The sequence below is a fragment of the Sus scrofa genome, chromosome 2 (assembly GCF_000003025.6).
Source record: "Sus scrofa isolate TJ Tabasco breed Duroc chromosome 2, Sscrofa11.1, whole genome shotgun sequence".
Taxonomy (NCBI): domain Eukaryota; kingdom Metazoa; phylum Chordata; class Mammalia; order Artiodactyla; family Suidae; genus Sus; species Sus scrofa.
In genome coordinates, this window is record NC_010444.4 from 72,406,376 (window position 1) to 72,427,624 (window position 21,249).

The 21,249-nt window shown below is 55.7% G+C and overlaps 2 protein-coding genes across 4 annotated transcripts; one reads left to right on the forward strand and one right to left on the reverse strand.

The window, feature by feature from the left end:
- TRIP10 (thyroid hormone receptor interactor 10) lies at nucleotides 125–9,771 on the reverse strand. Of its 2 annotated transcripts, XM_005654730.3 has the most exons (15): nucleotides 9,639–9,771; nucleotides 8,342–8,457; nucleotides 8,201–8,257; nucleotides 6,947–7,094; nucleotides 6,807–6,869; nucleotides 6,504–6,608; nucleotides 6,291–6,419; nucleotides 5,510–5,656; nucleotides 5,221–5,415; nucleotides 4,037–4,204; nucleotides 3,661–3,770; nucleotides 1,224–1,356; nucleotides 877–1,019; nucleotides 663–784; nucleotides 125–547 (listed from the first exon to the last, which is right to left on the reverse strand). In XM_005654730.3, the coding sequence occupies exons 1-15, from the start codon at nucleotides 9,660–9,662 to the stop codon at nucleotides 399–401; spliced, it is 1,809 nt and encodes a 602-aa protein (XP_005654787.1). In that variant the 5' UTR covers nucleotides 9,663–9,771; the 3' UTR covers nucleotides 125–398. The 2 variants fall into 2 exon arrangements, with proteins under 2 accessions (XP_005654787.1, XP_003123174.3); XM_003123126.6 differs by lacking the exon at nucleotides 4,037–4,204.
- Nucleotides 11,844–21,249, forward strand: GPR108 (G protein-coupled receptor 108). Of its 2 annotated transcripts, none has more exons than XM_021083983.1 (18): nucleotides 11,844–12,015; nucleotides 12,774–12,893; nucleotides 13,950–14,000; nucleotides 14,196–14,278; nucleotides 15,208–15,332; nucleotides 15,457–15,518; nucleotides 15,602–15,670; nucleotides 15,772–15,876; nucleotides 16,384–16,517; nucleotides 16,626–16,701; nucleotides 17,179–17,252; nucleotides 17,346–17,463; nucleotides 17,553–17,683; nucleotides 17,777–17,820; nucleotides 18,071–18,120; nucleotides 18,340–18,423; nucleotides 18,527–18,651; nucleotides 18,914–19,248. In XM_021083983.1, the coding sequence occupies exons 1-18, from the start codon at nucleotides 11,896–11,898 to the stop codon at nucleotides 18,984–18,986; spliced, it is 1,644 nt and encodes a 547-aa protein (XP_020939642.1). In that variant the 5' UTR covers nucleotides 11,844–11,895; the 3' UTR covers nucleotides 18,987–19,248. The 2 variants fall into 2 exon arrangements, with proteins under 2 accessions (XP_020939642.1, XP_020939641.1); XM_021083982.1 differs by having other exon boundaries at nucleotides 11,846–12,015; nucleotides 19,069–21,249.

Here is a 21,249-nt window from a genome sequence, read left to right on the forward strand (position 1 = left end):
GGGACAGGGGATGCCAACGTGTGCCCAAGTTCGCCTTCCCTTCCTCCTTCCTGGTGCCACCTGTCGGGAGGGTGGTGTTTGAATCTCCAGCCCCAGTATCAGAATCTCGTAATAGGACACAGACTGTAAGAGCTTTTCATAATTGTTTTATATAAAACAAAACGGCCCCAGCCGAGTGGCAGGAAGAAAAGATGGGAAACATGAGTATGTACATCGATGGTGGAAGGCACAGTGGGTCCCTTGAGTGGGGGCTCCGGGGCAGGGTGGGGGGAGGGCAGCAGGTTACACAGGTCTCAGCCGAAGCCACGGGGGCAGAAATAAAGTGCGTAGGTCCTGGGGCCCCCCGTGGCCCAGAAGCAGCAGCCAACAGCCCCCCCTCTTCCCGCCTCTGGCAGGGTTCAGTTGAGCGTGACACGGAGGTAGGAGGTGGGCACATAGCCCTCACCTCCCTGTTTCCGCCTGACCCGGGTCCAGCCGTCACCTTTGTCCTCTTCCATGAGACTAAGGTCCTCGCCCTCGGCCATGGAGATGGTGCCCTCGCTGGACCCTGTCATGGGGTGGGGGTGGCGGTGGGCTCAGATCTGCTCAAGGTGAACCTAAACAGAGCCTAGCCAAAAATGCTATCCCCGAAGCCACCGATGCGCCACCCAGGCTGTCCTTACCTTCAAAGTGGTAGATGGCCACACAGTGGCCTATGGGCGATGCGGGCTCCTCTTCAAAATCCTCATCAAACTCCGTGTAGATGGGAGCATCCTGACCCTCCTCTGCAGGGGGCTCTTCAGAGCTGGTTGGAGAGGGCAAAGCCGGTGAGGACAGGACCCCTCCCCATCACTCCTGGGCCTGGATGCAGACACACACTCTGGCCTCCCTGCTCACCTCTCCTTGTTATCCTGTGATCCGTTGTTGCTGCTGCTGCTGTCTGGCGGGGCGCTGGCTGGGGGGTCTGGGGGCCGAGTGTGCCGGCCCAGGGTGTCCCCTCGGTTGCTTAGGACCCGGCTCTCGGCTTCTGCCAGCCAAGCCTGGGAGGAAAGGACCCCACCGTCAGCTCCAGGGCAGGCCTCCAGGGTTAGCCCACTCTGGGCCCTGGAGGTTTCCTGCGATCAGCCATGCACACCCAAGGCGGTGATGAGAAACAGCTGGAGCACCCCCAGCACCTCCCTGTCCCCTAGGCAGTGACTCAGCCAGGCCGGCCGGCCCCGCCCCTCCCCAGGGTCTTCCCTGACCTCATACTTCTGTACTTCCAATTTCAGCCGTTCAATGTTGTTTAGGGTTTCTGTGATGCGGGGTTCCAAGCTGGCTGGGTCCCCCATCTGAGGTGTCTTCTCATATACGTCCTTCATTTTCTTTAGGGCTTCCCTAGGATGATACAGACAGAGGAGAAAAAAAATCTCATGTGATGCAACAAAAAATAATGGGCTCGGTGTCAAGGAGCTCAGCCAGGGCTTCACGGCCTGGGTTCAAGTCCCACGGTGGGCACTTCCTAGCTGTGGGAGTTTGCATGAAGTTGCTTGTCTTATTTATTTTTTGGCCAAGCCCGTGGCAGGTGGAAATTCTAGGCCAGGGATCAACCTGGAGTCACATCAGGGACCCGAGCCATGCAGTGACAATGCCAGATCCTTACCTCACTAGGCTACCAGGGAACCCCACAATATGCTTGCCTTAAAAATAAGAATAAGAATAATGGTGGAGTTCCCTGGTTGCCTAGTGGTTAAGGACTTGGTGTTGTCACTGTGCCTTGGGTCTCTGCTGTGACTCAGGGTTCGATCCCTGGCCTGGGAACTTCTGCGTACTGTGGGCGTAGTCAAGAATAAAGGAAACATGACATCTATATATCTATACCTATCTCATGAGAGTTGTGTAAAATTGGAAGAGTGCCTTTATTTATTGAGCTAGACATTGAGTGAGTACTACATACCATGAACCCCGCTGGGCATTCAACGATCAGGATCTCACTTCTGCTCAGTCTCTCAGGAAAACAGGAGTTCTAATAATCTATGTAAGGAGTTTAGAATAGTGCCTGGCATACCCTGACACTATAGATGCTAGGTGTTATTATTATTATAATCATTAGGCCTGGGTCCCTATTTCCTCCAGGTCTATATACACAGGAATGGCTACAAGCACAGACCTTTGGAATATGTTCAACCTGGGTTCAACTTCTTTCCAGTCCTAATACTTGACGTACATCACAGAGGAGGAAACTGAGGCCTGAAAACACCTAGAATTCAAGGCCAGTCCATCGTGACTCCAGAATATGCACCCGCAATCCCCACACCATAAAAACTCAGGAATGATAGGGTTCTTGCATGGAACTTTATACCAATAAAAGCTGTCCTGTACAAGAGGTTCTGGGCAAACGGCAAAATATAATTTGGCCGCCTGTCCACAAGTGGCAGACGTCATTCTTATTATGTAAGAGGACTGGGAAGAGAATCTTGTTGCTTGGAAAGACTGAGTAAAGATTTTCTTTTTTTTTTTAATCTGGCAGGTTTTTTTATTGTTAAGATTTTAAGTGTTTTAAGTTATTAAATGAATAACCATATGTGTTCTTCTTATAGACAATTTATGTAGTGAAACTACTAGACTTTTTTTGATATTGAACCATCTTTGCATTACTGGGCTAATACCCAACTGATCATGATTTTTTTTTTGGTCTTTTCATTAATATTTTTTATCGCAATAAAATAGACATCATAGGAGTTCCCGTTGTGGCTCAGCGGTTAAAGAATCTAACATCCATGAGGATGCAGGTTCGATCCCTGGCCTTGCTCAGTGGGTTAAGGATCTGGTGTTGCCATGAGCTGTGGTGCAGGTTGCAGATGTGGTTCACATCCTGCATTGCTGTGGCTGTGGTGTAGATTGGCAGCTACAGCTCCGATTTGACCCCTAGCCTGGAAACCTCCATATGCTGCGAGTGCGGCCCTAAAAAGCAAAAAAAAAAAAAAGACGTAATATAAAGTTTCTGGTTTGAGCTATTTATAAGCATACAGTTCCGTGGCATTAAATTCACTGATGCTGCTGTGCAATCATCACCACCACATGATGTATTATTATTTTTCAATATGCCATTGGAATTGCTTGGGTAGGATTTTGCATCTAAGATCATAAGTGAATTAAATATGCCCATAATTTTATTTTCTTGAGTTCTTGCTATCTCAATTTTTATTTATTTATTTTTGTCTTCTTGTCTTTTTAGTGCTGCACCTGAGGCATATGGAGATGCCTAGGCTAGGAGTCAAATCAGAGCTGTAGCTGCGGGGCTACACCACAGCCACAGCAACACGGGACCTGAGCCGCGTCTGCGACCTACACCCCAGCTCATGACAATGTCAGATCCTGAACCCACTGAGCGAGGCCAAGGATCAAATCCTCGTCCTCATGGATGCTAGTTAGGTTTGTTAACCACTGAGCCACGACAGGAACTCCACTAGCTCAATTTTGGAAGTGCAAGTGCACCAGCCTCGGCAACGAGCTAGCAGGTTTCACTCTTTCTGTTTGTTGGAATGACTTCTGTAAGATGGGAAGCAACTGTTTCTCATAAGCGTGGTAGGAATCACAGGTAAACCCATCAGGACCCCAGGGTTTGTTGGAGAGACCTTCGAGTAGCATTTTGATGAAATTTCATCTATTATTTCCCTTTGTCCCACGCTTTCACCTCACCTCTGGTCAATCTCCTTCTGAAGTTCACGGTTTCGTTCTTCCAGCTGCTGCTGAAGCCGCTTTCTCTGCTGCTCTGGGGGCAAGTGGCTGAAATCCTCGGTCACCACCGTCTGCAAGATGGAAGAAGACTTGAGTTTGGGAACACAGAGGCTGAGCTCGCGGGCTCTAAGACACTCCTAAGACACACCAAGTCCACCTTCCTCCCCACCCAAGGTTCTTGGGGGGCAAAGGCCATGCACAGAGCAAAGCAGGTCCAGGTGGGGGCCATGGATGGAGGGGGCCCAGCCAGCGGCAGGAAGCGAGCCCAGGGTCCCGCCACCCGGCCGCTGGGCGGGCTGGGGCCGCCCCCTCCTCCTTCCCAGGGGGCCTCACTTACCCCACGGCTGCCTCGAAGGCTGCGGAAGGATGCTAGCCGCGGTTTGACCGACTTACTGATCTCACTCAGTATGGCCAAAGGGTCGAGGCCGGAGCGGGGGGACGGGGGTCCATTAGGTAATGCCGAGGGCAGGGGGCCCCCCAGTGGGGAGAGGGGTGGGGGGCGTGGCTACCGGCCGGGGCCAGGGATGGCATGAGTCAGGAGGGGTGGGTGGATGTAGAAAACAAGGACGGATGAACGGACGGATGGACGGGTGGACACGATAAAGAAAAAAGGAAAAACAAAAAATAAAAAAAAACCAAATGGAGAAAAGAAAAAAAAAAGTAAGAAAACCACAACTTAAGATGCACAATCACACACAGAAAATGCATGCAAAGAGCAACATAAAAATCTGGGAGCTGGTGGGAGGGCGTTAGATTGTGAGCCAGAAGGCCGGCCCCCTCCCTCCCCCCATGTCTGCCAAGCCTCTTGCATCCTATGTCTCTGTCCACCAACACCCCCAGCTTTCCGGGCTCACAGTCTAGAAGGTGGAGGGAGAAGCAGGAAGAATCAAGGTCTTAGACAAATATGGGGCCACAGAAGTCAAGGGCAAGATTGAGAGAAGGCTCAAAGGCATGAAATACCAAAAGGGTTACAGCTGGGGTTTAAGCTGGGGGGTTTGCACGTATTGATTAAAGAGAGGTGCCAAAAAACATGTCAAGAGGGACCCAAAGTGGAATCAAAGGTAAGGTATAAACTAGCTGGGAGAGGAGGATGCCAGAGGTTTAAGCCACAAGTATCCAGGTATGTGCCTGCCGTTGAAAGCCAAAAATCCCAAGAGAAAACAGCCTGAGGCTGGGGGCCCAGAAAGCCATCAATGGAGTGGAGAGACTCGGGGGGTCTCCTGAGGTTGGGTGTCCCAAGCCTTCACCCAGCCCTGAATCTCCCAAGCAGGTCTTCTCCCAGCATCCTGAGAAGCAGCAGACAGACGCCACAGGCACCCCCTCCTTGCCCCCCCACTCAGCCTCGGGGGACTCCCAGGCCAATCGCCCGGCCGCCTTCCTTCCCTCCAGCCCGGGCCAGCAGCCAAGAGGAAAATTCCTGCCCGGGACTCAGCGTTCCGGTGGCTGGGGCTGACTCAGTTGGGGCCCCTGCTGTCCCCACTCACGCCCATCCCTTCCACCCCAAGGGCCCACGGCCCCCACCTTGTTCTTCTTGCCGAAGGGCCAGCGCTTAGCCCGGCTGCGGCTCGAGCCTCGGAGCTCTGGCCGGCCATCCGAGGGGGTACCCAGGCTGCTGTCTGAGGGCACGCGGTTCATGGGCTGGCTGAAGTCTTCAAATTCCACGTCGCCCGGGCGGGCAAAGCCTGACTTGTGCAACTCAATTAGGACCTGGGAGTCCTGGGGGATGGGATTGGGGTGGGGGCAGTCAGGGGCAAGACCGGATGCCTAGCCCCCGGGGCCCCTCCAGCCCCTCCTTCAACCTGCCACCCACTTTCTTGGCATCCACAGCTTCGGCGGCCACCTTCATGCCCTCCAAACACTTGGCGATGATGGGTACCACCTGCAGCTCAGCCTCCGACAGGAGCCCGTACCCAGCCCCCAGGTGGGTGGCCCGGCGTTCATCCATGTCTTGAAGCTTCTGCAGGGACAGGGGGTGAGGGCTTCTTAGAGGGTGCAGGCTTCTCAGAGGGTGCTGATGGAGGGGCTGGTGGCAGGGATTCACTCCACATGCATGATGGAGACCCACACTGGCCCCAGCCCCAAGCCCAGTCTGGCAAGGAAAACACAAACTCGAACAGAGAGGCTTCCAGCTCAATGTGGTAAGAGAAGAAACATGGAGCCAGGGAGATTTCAGAGGGGAATTTGAGGACTCCCCCAACCCTTGCCTAGGGAATGATGAAAGGCTTCTCAAAGGAGGTGAATATAAAGCCAGGGATCTGAAGGAAAAGCAGACCCAGCACAGATATTGCCAGGCCAAGGGTTGGGACAGAGCACAGAGCAGAAGGCTATAATAGAAGAAGGGAAATTCAAGATCTTCCTGAGGGGTAGTTGCTGGGGCTTGGAAGAATAAATAGAAGTTTCAAAAGGAAAGAAAGACAACCCGGGCAGAACGAATAGCTTGAGAAAAGGCAGAGTGCACTGTGACTCTTCATTTCTAATTCTCTTTCAATTTAGAGATTAGGGCATTGCAGCTGGGGTTTCAACAAATGTGTAGGAGTTGGTTAATTTTAGAGTTTGGGGAGGAGGTGGGGCTGTGGGTTTTGAATACTCACATCGAATATCTGGGGCATCTGGGAAAAATAGAAGTGAGCCTGGTCTCGGTTGAAGCGCTGGAGTTGGGCCGCATACTCATTTTTGCTTTCTTCTGCCATGTGACTCCGAAGGTGGGCTTGTTGCTTGGCCTGAGGAATATGAAAGCAGGGGTCACTGCCAGGTTCGGGCCCTGCCCCCCCCCCCCCCAAGCCTGCCTCAGACCGCACAAGCACCTTTTCCACATCAGCCTTGGTGGCGTTGATATCTTGGTCCAGCCGCTCAGCTGTCTGGGCTGCCTTCTCTGCCTCCCGGCAGTCCCGCTCAAATTTACGCTTACTCTGTGTAGAGGACAGGACCGGCATGAAGGAGCCACCAACTAAGGTTTCAGGGACAGGTGGGAAGTCACCCAGCACATGGAGGGGGAAACCCACAATGAAGGTGGGGGACCAGGCCAGACCAAGGGGGTACCTCCATGGATCAGCCACCCTCACCCCACTGCTCAGGGGTGCCCCTCTTCTCCCCATGCACAAACTCACATTCTCCAGCTGCTTGAAGCCACTTTCCAGCTGCTGCTGAGCCCGGCGGCCTTCTTGGAAGTGCTACAGAAAGAAGGGGGTAATAAGGCTCAGCCTGGTGGCCAGGGCCCTGGGGAAGTCCCAAGGAGGGCATCACCTACCATCTTTCTCTCCTGCTTCATCTCCTGCGAATACTTGGCCAGCTCGAGACATACTTGGACACTGAGGTTCTCAGCCACCAGCTCCCGCTGGCCTGCAAAATCATTCACCTCCTGGAGAAGCTGCACAAAGGACTGCTGCTGGCTGAACCTGGGGTGGGGGGAAGGGGGCAGGGGCTAGGGGTCAGGGCCCTTGGAAGCCATATGCCCCAGAAGAGTGTAAGCTCCAAAACATTCACCCAGAAGCAATGATAAATTCTAACCAATCTCCCTTATCCCCACCCGCTGAGGGGGAACTCAGAATTCTCAGGATTTTGAGGGGGGTTCAGAAGGGGGATATGATGCTTATATCACTTTTCACATTACCCTAGTGGTGTTAGTGGCAGCATCTAATAAACATTTTTGTATGAGATTTTTTTTCTTCTCTTTTTAGGGCTGTACCTGAGGCATATGGAAGTTCCCAGGCTAGGGGTCAAATTGGAGCTGCAGCTGCAGGCCTTACACCCCAGCCAGAGCAATGCAGGATCCAAGCCCCATCTGTGACCTACACCACAGCTCATGGCAACACAGGGCTTTAACCCACTGAGAAAGGTCAGGGATCTGACCCATATCCTCATGGATACTAGTCAGATTCTTAACCTGCTGAGCCACAACGGGAACTCTCAATGATAAGTATTAACATTCACACTCAGTGGGATAAAAACCAAGAACGCAATTAATGTAATTAATGTCAAATTAGTTCAGGTCAGAGGTTGCCTCTGGATAGGTGCCCAGAAAAGCTTCTGATTCTTAGAGCTTTGGGGATTCTGGAACTGGGGGCTTGGAATAAAGTGAAATGGGCTGGGCATTGTTTTAACACATTATCTTAATCTTCAAATGAGCCCCTACAAGGTCATTATCATTATGATCAGTATTGTGATCATCATCCCCAGTTCACAGTGAGGAAGACAGAGGCACAAAACTTAAGTCACTTGCTCAGAGTCATTCATTTAATAACTGTTGGAGCCTCTCCCATTTAATAGGCAAGAAAAATGGAGGCGGAGAACTGGAGTCAACTGCCCAAAGCAGTTCAGCTAGAAAGTAGTGGATTTTGAATTCCAACCCAGGTAATACGGTTCCTGGTTCCCAGCTCATACCTCTAAGTGGAACTGGGTGGAGAAGCCAGGAGTGCTTGGGTGGCCCAAATGGAGGGAGAGGAAAAGGATCCAATACCCCAGTCCTCCCAAATCTAACTCTGCCTCCCCTCTTCATTCTTACTTGGATTCAGGGTCATCTTTGGCAGGTCTCTTGGGCAGATATTTTTTCACCAGGCTCCTACGGAGAGAGGCAGGAAGACTGAGCCCCCAGCCCTCCAACCGCTCCCCCGAAGCCCAGGGCGCGGCCACCCTAGGGTCTCACCGCAGCTGCTTTGCATAAGCCTGCTCCACCTCCGTCCGCTCTTTCACGAACTTCACATATCTGTCCAACAGGTCCAGACCCCATTGCGTGTGCCGCTCAAGCACCTCAAACTGATCCTAGCGGGGGATTGGGAGGACCGGGATCAAGACTTTGGGACCCCACAGCCCGCTGACCTGGCCCAGGGGAGCCTCCAAGCTCTGAGCTCCCAGAAGGAGTGGCTTCCCGGCCCCGCCCCGGAGCGGCGTGGGGTGGGGGGAAGCAGGAAACCGGCGGGAACCCCCTCCCCTTCCCAGGAAGGGCCAGGGAACAGGGGCGGGGCCCCAGCCGGACTACAGTGTCCCCTCTCCAGACGTCCAACAGGGGTGTGGAATGGGGCAAGGCCACTCCCCCTGCCCCGGCTCCCCTAATCCCCCCCAGATTCCGGAAAATCCGGCCGGCCCGGCGTGAGTCAGGGCCAGAGGGACAGGGTTCCCCGCAGCTTGGGGGGCCCCCAGAACGGCCAGAGAGCAGGCACCAGGTTCTCCCGGTCGCCATGCTTCCGCGGGTCCCCCCCGAGGGGTGACTTGGTTTCCCTCACTGACTCCACTGCACCTCCAAAAGAAATCCCAGAGTTGGCACGAGGGGCTATCTAGTTACCCCAGGGCGCCCAGGAACCCAGGATTACCACCACCCCAGAAAGAGGAGGGGTCATATATCCCGGCTAGGAGAGGGGGAAAAATTCCTGGGGCTTCCAGAGCAAAGGTTTGAGGCGTTCGGGTGGCTTCCCCTCCCAGGGCCCGGGGCGGGCTGGGGGAGGGGGCTGCGAGGCCGATCCTCGCAGCCCCCTCCCCCCTACGGCGTCCCAAGCCCCTAGTAGTAGATTAGAGGAGACGAAAGGGCGGTCTGGACTTCCAGGTCCCACGTGGGGCTGTAAGTGGCCAGAGGGTCCCCTCCCCCGCCCAGGCCGGACAGGCGGACGGCGGGCAGGGACCCAGGGGCCGTAAGATAAGCCGCCGGCCCAGCCAGGGCGCTCAAAATAGGTGACCTCTCCCAGCCGCCCCGGCCTGGTCCTAGAACTTCTTTTGCCCTCCTGATTCAACCCCGTACCTCAGTTTCCCTACGCCGCTCCTGCAAGGTGGCCCTCTGCTCCCCGGAGTCCCGAAACGCCCTGGGAAACTCCGAATGAGGGCGGAGAGCGGGGTTTCCAGGGGTCGGTGGAAGGGAAAGCGCAGAATCCCCGCTGGGGTACTGCAGGGGGCAAAGCGGGGGTCTGGACCCCAGGAAGGGAAGAACTTGGAGCAGGGAGGATCGGACTCACCCACAGTTCGGTGCCCCAATCCATGCTGCTCTCGCCTATGCCGACGCAACCGCCGCACCCGGTCCCCGCCGCCCGACGCCCGCCGCCCGCCGTCCGCCGTAAGCGGCCGGGAGACTCAGCCCAGGGCGGTGAGCCCGGCCCCGCCCCGCTAAGGCCACGCCCACTCCAGACTCCGTCACGCCCCCATAGACTCAGCCACGCCCCCGCACGGAGCCCCCGCATAGCCCACGGAAGGTGGGGGCTCACAAGGAGGCGGGGCCCGAAGGACGCCCCGCCCCCTCTTAAAGGACCGTCGCCACCCGACGCCACTGGACCGACCCCTTTAAAGGACCCCCACCCATTTTCCAAATCCCCTGGGACCCTCTTGTCCTCCCAACCCTTGCCCCCGCCCTAGTCTGTTTTTCCTTTCCTCTTTTCTTTCAACTATTCCTTAAAGGGCCAAGACACTAAAATCCCAACTCACGAGGTCCTTCCTCGACCCCGTCGCAGGGAGAACTTGAGGTCACCCGGCTCTTGCGGGCCGGCCCGGCTCCAGACGGCTATGCTTGTCCCACTAATGGCCTAGTCCCTCCGGCCGCAGAGCGGATGGGAGGATTTCGATCCTGCCTAGGATGTGCCTCGGCCAAGACCGGGTCCATTAGCGCCCCCACCGCATCCTGCCTCTCTCTCCAAAGTCTGCGCCGGGAAACTGAGGACGGGTTGTCCTTGGGGCGCTGGGCCCAAGCCTTTCCCCATCTGCTGTCCGGTTCGGTTCGTACTTGCACCTGCCCATTTTCCAGTCGCATGCATTAAGGCCCAATCAGGTTTAAAAGTCTCCAAATCCTAGGATTCCGACAATGTCTCCTTTCTCCCCTCCAACCCCCTTGCCCTGGGGCTTGGAAGTCCGTCGCCTCTCATAAAAGTCTGTTCACACCTTGTTAATTCCTTTGAGGCACTGGGATAAAAGGGGAGAAATCTCTGCAGCAACCTCTTTCATCCTCTCCTGCTTTAGGTGCTTTCTCTTTGGCTACAGAGGTGACAGCCGCCCTGCTGGGGCTGGGGGCCCCGAGCCCCCAGGGCAGGTTAGGCTCTGAGTCCGCAGGCTCCCTGTACACAGGTGGGAAGCCCAGGAGGATAGCTCCAGGAGCCCACACTGGGACAGATGGCTCTACGGGGACCTGGCCCCACCTGCTGGTGGCTTGTGAGTTAGAAAACCTGAAATTGTAAAGTGGACCTGTGTTCCAGAGGTTAAAGGATCAGGAACTCAGTCAGGACCTCGGCCTGGGATCTGGGACTCAGTTGCTCAGCCTGAGAGTAGGGTCTCAACCTCTAACTGAAATTGGGATTGATCTCAAGTCCTCATCACAGTTGGGATAGGGTCTGGGATCAGAGCCTTAGCAGAAGGGTCAGCCACCCAAATGAAGGCCTCAGATTCAGACTGAGGTCCAGGGATCAGTCCTTATCTGAAGTCAGGGGTTAGTCCTAATCTGAGGTCAGAGCTCAGTCCAGGTGGAAGCTCAACCAGGTATAGGTTGAGGGTAAAAACGGGTGGGGGAGTCAGGGTTTCAGGCTGAGGTCAGGGCTCAGCCTGAGACAAGACTAGCCTGGAACCTGGGGGTGAGCCTCCAGTTGCCTCACTCCAGGATAGAAGCGTCCACCTAAGGCTGGGAATTCAGCCTGGGATCATAGGTCACCCAAGGGTCAAGATTTAGCTTGGGGCTAGGTTTTGGCCTCTCCGTGGATCAGGAAGATTAGGAGAGAAGATAGGCTTCAGCAAATGCATGTGTTTACCAAAAGCCTGAACTTTGGCTGGGAGCCACATCCCTGGGGTACAAAGGGGAAGTCCGTCCTTAGGGATACTGGGAAATGTAGTTTATTGAAGGCTCCCAATGAGCCGTCTGCTACCCCTCCGTTTTGGGTAATGTAGTTCTGAACTGGTCAGTCAGTTAAGGGTGGATGGAGGAATTCCCCTTTGGGGGCCGGATATCAGATCCATCACAATTGGTTGGAGGGTCTGTTTATCAAATTACATCAGGGACAATCCTTCTAGTGATTGGTGAGAGTGGAGGCGGGATTAACTGACATCAGCATTCCCATTCGGAACCGGTGCTGTCCATTTGGTGTCGTAAAGGGGGCGGCCTCGAGAGGAGAAGATCGATGATTGGTTGAGCGGGCCGAAAATGCCAAAGAGTCGGCCCCCACCGTACGGCGATTGGTTCACCGGTAGGCGGGCCTGGAGGCGTCAGAGGCGGTATCAGGGGAGGCGGTGGCTCCAGAGATGGCAGTGAGCGAGAGGAGGGGGCTCGCCCGCGGGAGACCCGCGGAGTGGGGCCAGCGGCTCTTTCTGCTGCTGCTGTTAGGAGGCTGCTCTGGGCGCATCCACCGGCTGACGCTGACGGTGAGTCCTGCCGCGCAGCAGTCTTGAGTGGGGGACGCAGCTTTAGCCTGGAGAAGCCCCTGGCTTGGAGTGGTCTCGTCCTACCTCCCCCGCTCCTTACACGGGATGGAGCGGTCCGGCGCCCCCCGCGTCCAGGCCCGAAGTGGCCTCGTCCGAGGATCCCCCTCAATCCTCCCTTTGGAGTTGCCTGGCCGGCTGTGAGGGGGTCGTGCCCCGCCCACGGCTTGGGGCGGGGCTTCATCTCCGGGGACCCAGGACTCAGAGCCCTGTAAATTCTGGGGATCCATTTGGGGGCGCCAGGGGCCCTTAACACCGCCCAGGGAAGTCCCTGGGGGTTCTAGACTGGAGTCCTCTGAGTACTTATCGAGATCTTGGAGGCTCAGTTGAAATCTCTGCACTCTAGGGGCTCAGCTGGAATCAAAAAATTTTCTGGGAGGTGAGGGCCAGGCACTCCAAGATTCGTAACTCTGCTCTCCGGGTGGTACTCATCCAGTGGAGGGACTTCCAGGGGTCCCAGACTTTCTCTTCCTAGACTCTGAAAAGTGGCCAGAGGATCCGGGGCCACTCTGTCCCTTCCTGAGATTGGGGTCACAGCCTCCAGGGGTGGCCCTCTCAGCCTCTTCTGTCACCCTTTGGACCCGTCCTAAATCTAGGCATACCAGGAGGTGACCACAGCCCTTGGGGAAACCTCGTGCCACAACTCTGGGGCTGGGCTAGTGGGAAGTCTCAGCTGCTTCTGTCTCCTTCATCGCCGGCAGGGGGAGAAGCGAGCCGACATCCAGCTGAACAGCTTTGGCTTCTACACCAACGGCTCTCTGGAGGTAGACCTGAGCCTCCTGCGGCTGGGCCTCCAGGAGACAGAAGAGAAAGCTCCGCTGGTGAGGGGCTTTGAGGAGTGCGGTACTGGAGGAGGGAGAGGTGCAGAAGTTTCTGGGCTTCTCCCCCACAACCCCCCCCCCCCAGCTCTGGATTCCCATCCTAGCTATGCCTCTCACCCGTGTGATCTTGGGCAAGTCCCTTGGCCTCTCTTTCCTCATCTATAACATGGGAATAATAATATTTCCTGCAATATGTGCTAGGCACTGAGCCGGAGAGGGGTGGGGAGGGGAGCATGCCAGTGAACAAGACAGCCCAGTTCCTTGAATCAAATGAGTAGCTAAGAGTTCCTATTGTGGCTCAGCACGTTTCGAATCTAGCTAGTATCCACAAGGATTTGGGTTCGATCCCTGGCCTCACTCAGTGGGTTAAGGATCTGTCATTACTGCATGCTATGGTGTAGGTCACAGACACAGCTCGTCTCTGGCATGGCTGTGGCTGTGGTGTAGACCAGCAGCTGCAGCTCCAATTTGACCCCTATATGCTGTGGGTGCAGCCCTAAAATAAGAGAGAGAGAGTAGTTAGTGTTTATTGTACCCGCTGTGAACCAGGTACCATGCAGATCAATTTCCATGGGTTGGTTCCTACACAGCTGCCTCTCGGGGATGCTGTGAGAAGATTACACCTGCCAACTCAGTTTTACAGGTGTTTACACAGACCCAGAGGTATGTGGCTTGCTTAGAGTCCCAGAGCCTGGTTGTAAATCCCTGTGTGCTGGACTCCAGAGCCCAAGGCAGGATACCACAAACATTCTATTTAATTTATTTTTTACCTCAGCAATTTAAATAGTGGGACAGAGGGCGAGCTAGGTCCAGAGGGCCAGCGCAGGTCTCCCTGAGGAAGTGACATCCCGTTTGGGTGGCACAGATCGCCAGGAGTTAAGGGGAAAGGGTTGGGGGGTTGGGGGTGGGGGTGATAAATGGGAAAAGCCAGTAAGTGGATGAACTTAAGCTGTTCAGGAAATCCAAGGTTACATTTCTGTTGCCACTGCTAGAGGTGACTTGGAGGTCCCTGCTGGCCTCCCTCACATCGTGTCCCCTTTTCTTGCCACCCGCCAGGTGGGGTTCAGTCTGACCCGAGTTCGATCTGGCAGTGTTCGCTCCTACTCAGTGAGTGGAGGCGGGGAGGGAATGAAAAGGGGCAGGGGCGGTGGGAGGGGAGAGTTGTCTGTCCACATCTGGAACCCAGAGACCCCTGTTCTTTGCCAGAGGGGGAAGCAGGGAGATGGGGATGGGGGAGGGAGGCAGGGTAAAGCGGGCCCATTGGGAGGCGGTAACCAAGGCTCCCTGCTACCCACTGTCCAGAGCCAGCACTCCCACGACTGCCCTCTCCATAGAAACAGCAGCAACCTCCTGGTTCTCTTCCTCATCAACACCAAGGATCTGCAGTGAGTTGGGGGGCTGGTGGCTCCCCCACAAGTCCACCATTTGTATTTCCCTGGTCACGATACCCACATGAGCTGAGCAGGTGGACTGAGAGCCAGCCAGAAGGAACGGTGACTCCCTTGTGAAGAAAGCCACTCACTTTTTCATTTTGCCTTCAAGCCTTCTGATTAAGGGGGGGGGGTGCTGGGGGGACCCTGGGAGTATTGGGGCAGAAGACCTGCTGCAGAGGGGTGGCCTGAGAATGAGTACCAGTTGTTTATACCTGTGGACCAGGCAGCAGCATCCTTTGGGCTTGCCAGGTGTTCACTCATTGATTCCTTATCCTGTTATTATCCCGATTCTAAAGATGGAAAACCTGAGAGTTCCCACTGGGTCTGACTAGGATCCATGAGGATGCCAGTTCGATCCCTGGCCTCAATCAGTGGGTTAAGAATCTGGCGTTGCCATGAGCTGTGGTATAGGTTGAAGATGTGGCTTGGATCTGGCGTTGCTGTGGCTGTGGCGTAGGCCGGTGGCTACAGCTCCGATTAGACCCCTAGCCTGGGAACCTCCACATGCCGCGGGTGCGACCCTACAAAGGAAAAAAGCAAAAAAACTGAGGCCTGAAAATTGGGATTTGAACCCAGACAGCCTGGCACCAAGGTCCAAAGATACCCTGTTGCCTCTCTCTATGTATATACAGTGTCCTCTCTGAGAGAGTATACCTCAGTAGAATGAGTGAACAGTGTCACAAGAAGTGACAGTCCCCAGTGCAGGCAGCACAAGGCTGTGGCCGCTGTCTTGATGGGTGGTGGCCACATGCTGAAACTTGGTGACCACTGATGGAGCTTGGCAGTGACCCCCAGAGAGGAGACCTAGAGAGCCCAAGTCCCTTGGCACAGCTGGTGTACGTGACCCCAGCCTCTAGCCCCCACCTGACCTCATCCCCCAGGGTCCAGGTGCGGAAGTATGGAGAGCAGAAGAAGCTGTTCATCTCTCCTGGGCTCCTTCCAGAAGTGCCCTCCAAACCAGGGCTCCCAAAATCAGAGCACCCGGATACCCCTAAGGTGGATGGTGGTGAGTCAGGGTGGCTGAGTGTGGGCAGGGAGGGTAGGGGGTGGCCAGGGCTGCTCCATGCATACCCCATCCCCATTGTTCGGCCGTTTGTCCATCTCCAAATTCATCCACCTGTCCCCTCCAGGGACCACCACTGCGCCCGACAAGGCCAAGGCAACACCCACAGTGTCCCAAGGAGACCAGCAGGTTTGGGGAAGCCCTGGCAGGAGGGAGGAAGGCACACCCCAGGGGGAGATGGCTGCTCCATGGAGGTGCTCTGTTCCCCCCAGGGCATCAATGGGAAGGACCAGGAACTGGTGTTGGGCCTGGGCCATCTCAACAACTCCTACAATTTCAGTGTGAGTGTCCCGGGGTGCCCGCAGCCCCTCCCCTCCTCAGAGTTAGGGGGACCCTCAACCTGAGGCCTCCTCTCCCCTCTGTCCCCATCCCTCCCACCCAGTTCCATGTGGTGATCGGCTCTAGGGCCGAGGAAGGCCAGTACAACCTCAACTTCCACAACTGCCACAACTCCGTGCCAGGCCAGGAGCAACCATTCGACATCACGGTGAGCGAAGGGGGAGGGTGGCAGGTTCACTGAGCACTGACTGTGGCCCCAGTACACTGTGCCCATTTGGCAGATTGGAAGCCTAAGGCTTGGAAATGGGGAATTGGTTAAAAAGAAAAAAGAAAGAGTTTCTGTTGTGGTTCAGTGTTAATGAACCCGACTAGTGTCCATGAGGATGTAGGTTCAATCCCTGGCCTCACTCAGTGGGTTAAGGATCCGGCCTTGCTGTGAGCTGTGGTGTAGCTCACAGACGCGGCTCCAGTTTGTTGCTGTGGCTGTGGTGTAGGCTGGCAGCTGTAGCTCCAATTCACCCCCTATCTTGGGAACTTCCATATGCTGCAGGTGCAGCCCTAAAAAAATACAGAAGAAAAAAAAAAAAAAAAAGAAATGAGTCGAAATGGGGAGTCCGCCAGCTGGAGAGGAGGAGCACCAGATGCTCACATGCAGGGTCCCGCAAGTCCAGAGGTAGCATGAAACCTCACTGTCCCCCCTCTGCCCCCTCCCCAGGTCATGATCCGGGAGAAGAACCCGGAGGGTTTCCTGTCGGCAGCGGAAATCCCCCTCTTCAAGCTGTACATGGTCATGTCCGCCTGCTTCCTGGCCGCCGGTGTCTTCTGGGTGTCTGTCCTCTGCAAGAACACGTAATGCCCTTGCCCCTGGGGGTCCCACACCTCCCCTCCTCACACCCACCCACCCCTTCCCCTGACCGATGCCCTCCTGCCCCTTCTGTCCCCCCATCTCCCTGCCAGGTACAACGTCTTCAAGATCCACTGGCTCATGGCAGCCCTGGCTTTCACCAAGAGCATCTCTCTCCTCTTCCACAGTGTGAGAGCCTCAGGCCGGGAACGGGCTAGGGTGGGCGGGAGTCTCTGGAGCCAGGAATAAGCCCCAGCAAGCTACTCCCCAGACCTCTGCAGACCCTGGGCTTGGGCATTCCATTTGTCTGTCCATTTTATCCTTGTGGCCGGCTGTCTCCCCAGTCCTTCTGTCCAACTGTGACGGCCCACCTTTCAGTCTGACTCTGCCGGGGTCCAGCTGCGAATGTCCACCTGGCTGCTTGTCTAACTGTCCATCCCTCTGACTGTGACCTTGCCTCTACCCTCTCGGCTGTGACTGTCCATTTCTGAGTCCATTTGCCATCCTGACCGTGACTGAGGGTTCAGTCCACTGCCTGGCTTGTCCCTGCTGCCAGTGCTTGGCTGCCTTTCCAAGCCACCACCATCCACCCAATCGTAACCACCATCCATCCACCCCTCCCCCCCATCCGTCTGTCTGACTGTCCATCCGTCCGTCCATCTCCAGATCAACTACTACTTCATCAACAGCCAGGGCCACCCCATCGAAGGCCTCGCTGTCATGCACTACATCACGCATCTGTGAGTGCTCCCCTCTGCCGGTAGCGGGAGGGGGGCAGGGGAGGGCTGGGCTCCCCCGGTTCACCTCACCTCCCCACCCGCCCCCTCCGCCAGGCTGAAGGGTGCCCTCCTCTTCATCACCATTGCCCTAATCGGCTCGGGCTGGGCCTTCGTCAAGTACGTCCTGTCCGACAAGGAGAAGAAGATCTTCGGGATCGTGATCCCACTGCAGGTGCATATGGATGCCCCCGAGGCAGGCAGGTGGGGTGGGTGAGCACACGCCAGGCACACCCACCCACCCATCCCTTCCTCACCCCCCAGGTCCTAGCCAACGTGGCCTACATCGTCATCGAGTCACGTGAGGAGGGCGCCAGCGACTATGGGATCTGGAAGGAGATCCTCTTCCTGGTGGATCTCATCTGCTGTGGCGCCATCCTCTTCCCCGTGGTCTGGTGAGCACCGCCCCCTGCCCCCCCCAAACTCCCTCCCCAGTGGACCGGGCGGAGCCGGTGCTGACTGCTCACCGTCCCCCCACCCCATCCCAGGTCCATCCGGCATCTCCAGGATGCTTCTGGCACTGATGGGAAAGGTGAGGCCAAGCCCACAGCCCTGGACCTGCCCTTGAGCCCTCTTGTTGACCCCGGATGCCCCTTCCGTCTCCTCTGACTGCCCTCTCCTGCCTGTCTACCCCCCTCCCCATCCCCTGGATGTCCCCTCCACACTATGCTCCAGGGACACTTCCCCAAGTGCCCTCCCTGGCCCCACCCTCCTCCACCCTGTCCACCCAGTCCTACCCCAGCCTCCTTCCCTTGACCCCCCACTCTGTGTCCACCCCTTAGTGGCAGTGAACCTGGCCAAGCTGAAGCTGTTCCGGCATTACTATGTTATGGTAGGAACCCTGTTCTCTCCCACAGGGGATGCTTTGGAGTGGGGACCAACCAGCCCATTGGCACGCTCACCCCTGCCTCTCCATCTGCAATCCCTCGGAGCCCCGTCCCTTGCCCTCTGCCCATAATCCCTGGGCGCTCACCCCAGGTATCCCTGATGTTCCTTGTGGTCCCACTACCCTGGTGGCTTCTCGGCCCTGTGCCCACCCGTGTCCTTGCAGGTCATCTGTTACATCTACTTTACGCGGATCATCGCCATCCTGCTGCAGGTAGCCGTGCCCTTCCAGTGGCAGTGGCTGTACCAGGTAAGCACTGACGCCTCATCTGGGGTCAGAGGGATGGCCGGAACGCGAAGGTGGAGGCAGGGGGCATGGGCCTGACCCTCCCACTCTCCCCCTCGGCCCCCAGTTCTTGGTGGAGGGCTCCACGCTCGCTTTCTTCGTGCTCACGGGCTACAAGTTCCAGCCGGCAAGGGATAACCCATACCTACAGCTGCCCCAAGAGGACGAGGAGGACGTGCAGATGGAGCAAGTGTGAGCCTTGGGGCTGGAGTGGGTGGGGCTTGGGCAGCTGGGGGGGGGCGGGGTCTAGGCAGCAGGGGGACCAGGGCTCAGGGTGTGGGGGGCGGGGCCAAGAGACTAGAGTGGGCGTGGTGGGGCTGAGTGGGTGGAGCCCCCCAGGCTGTCAGTATGGTGGGTGGGGCCGTTAGGCTCTATGGAGACTGTGGGAGGGGCGGGATGGGCAGGGCCTGGTGCCCCTCAGCTCCTGGACAGCCTCCCTGCTGTCTGCTTCTAGAATGACGGATTCTGGGTTCCGGGAAGGCCTGTCCAAAGTCAACAAAACGGCCAGCGGGCGAGAGTTGTTGTGATCAGGTCCCCTCTTCGGACGGTTCTTCACACTCCACCGTCCTCTTCTCACACATTCCTCACTCCTGCTTCTCCCAAAGCTAGTGCGGAGAGGAGGAGGGGGCGGGTGCTCACACGGCGCCCCGCTGCCGGGGACCCGAGTTCCTGGAGCCCGTTCGGAAGAAGACAGACAGCCCCCTTTCCCCCAAGTATTGAGCATCCTGTCCCCACCTGGGGACCACCCTCCACTTGCTGCTGTACAATAATGACCAATCTGTTTTGCTACCCTGGTGTCTTGCCTTTTGGCGGGGGGTGGAGAGCTAACACAGAGGTTACGTTTGAAATTTCGGGACCCGTCGGAGCCAGGAGGGCAGGGAGAGGTTGCAGTATCCATTGCTTTGCACTGTCCATAAATGGTAATTGAGCCACGGATGCATGCGGGCGCCCTATGCCAGGTCCTGAGGACCGAGCAGTGCCCAAGACCCACCCAGTCCCAACATCACAGGGCCCTGACCCAGCCTGGGGAATCAGGGGTGAGCAGAGGGTTGAGGGGAAGGACACAAGTCCAGATGAGACGACAACATTTGCAAAGGCTGAAAGGGGGGGAAAATGGTGAATGGATGACCCACAAGGGGTACTGGCTGAGTGCTGTATGCCACACCCTATTCTAAGGCCTCCGTGGTCTTTAACTCATTGAAAAGCATTCGAGGCACAGAAAGGCTGTGTAACTGACACAGGGTAACACAGCAAACAAGTTGTTGGAAGACTCAGGACTCAAAACGCCAGCAGTCTGGTTCCAGTGCTGCCCTTGACCACTGCATGCACTGCCCCTCTCACCTAGACGCTTTGTGACCAAGCCTCTTGGCCCTGCCCCCATTTGCTGTGTGACCCGGTTAAGTGGTTTAATCTGTTTCCTTGCATGTAAAACACGGACCCCACAGAGTTGAGTATCGCATGTGATAACGGGAGGCTGTGCCCTGCCACACAGTCTGACTTTTCACAGATTTCCCTGAAACTTGAGGGGTGACTTCAGGTTAGGGATGCACCTGTGCAAACCTGCGCACACACCTGTGGGCAGGCTCCCATGGTGCCCCACTTCGCCCTTTAATCTCTTGGAGCTCTGAGAAATACTCCTCCATAGGGGCCACAGGCCTGGGGCAGAGGGAGGGAATCAGGCTGGGGTCAAGGCTTCCTGAAAGAGGAAACGTATAACTGGGGCCAGACAAAGAAGGAAGTGGGAAGGCATTTTGCAGACTGAGGAAATTATGCAGCAAGATGATGCCCAGAATAGCTTGCAGGTTCTACTGTGGGTCTGGCTGGGGCCAGTGGGAGGGCAACAGCAGCTGGCAGAAGCCTAAAGACAGGCAGATACACTTGGATTTGATGCCGGGACCTACTGGGGCCAAGGAAGAGTTTAAAGCAGGGAGGGACATGGCCAAACAGGGGTGATGTTTTACGCCACATGCACGCTGGGGTGTGCAGAGTTGTGGCTCCCCCAAGTTGTCCCTGTCCTAATCCCCAGAACCTAAGACTGTTCCCTTACAAGAGGCACATGATTCAATTAAGAACCTTGGGGGTTGAGGGGAAAGAGTTCCTTGATGGCCCAGAGGTTAAGGATCAGCATTGTCAATACTGTGGTTGGGATTCCATCCCTGGCCTGGAAACTTCTGCATGCCCTAGATATGGCCAAAAAAAAATCTTAGAATGAGGGATGATTCTGGATTATTCGAGTGGATGCCATGTCATTACAAGACTTGCCATGTGCTGGGTGCTGGGCTGAACATTAGCCTTGCGTGATGCCACCTGCTGTCACCCCAAAACTCAGAAGGAGATTCTGTGGCTGTGAATGTCTAATTTACAGATGAGGAATCAAGGCTGGGAGAAGACAGAGCCTGGAATCAAAACCTCTGCAAATGGTATTCTTTCATTCTTTTTTATGGCTGAGTAATATTGCATCGCATATGTGTAAAAACATCTTTATCCATTCCTCTGTCAATGGACATTTAGCTTGCTTCCATGTTTTGGCTCTTCGGAAGATAGTGCTGCTTTGAACATTCAGATGCAAGTGTCTTTCAAATTAGGGTTTCTCCAGATATATGGCCAGGAAGTGGGAGTGCAGGATCATATGGTGATTCTATATTTTTTTAAGGAAACTCCATACAGTTATCACACTAAGTGAAGTAAGCCAGACTGAGAAAGACAAATATCATATGATATTGCTTATATGTAGAATCTAAAAAGAAAAAAAGGAACTATTTGTATTATGTAATACAAAACAGAAATAGA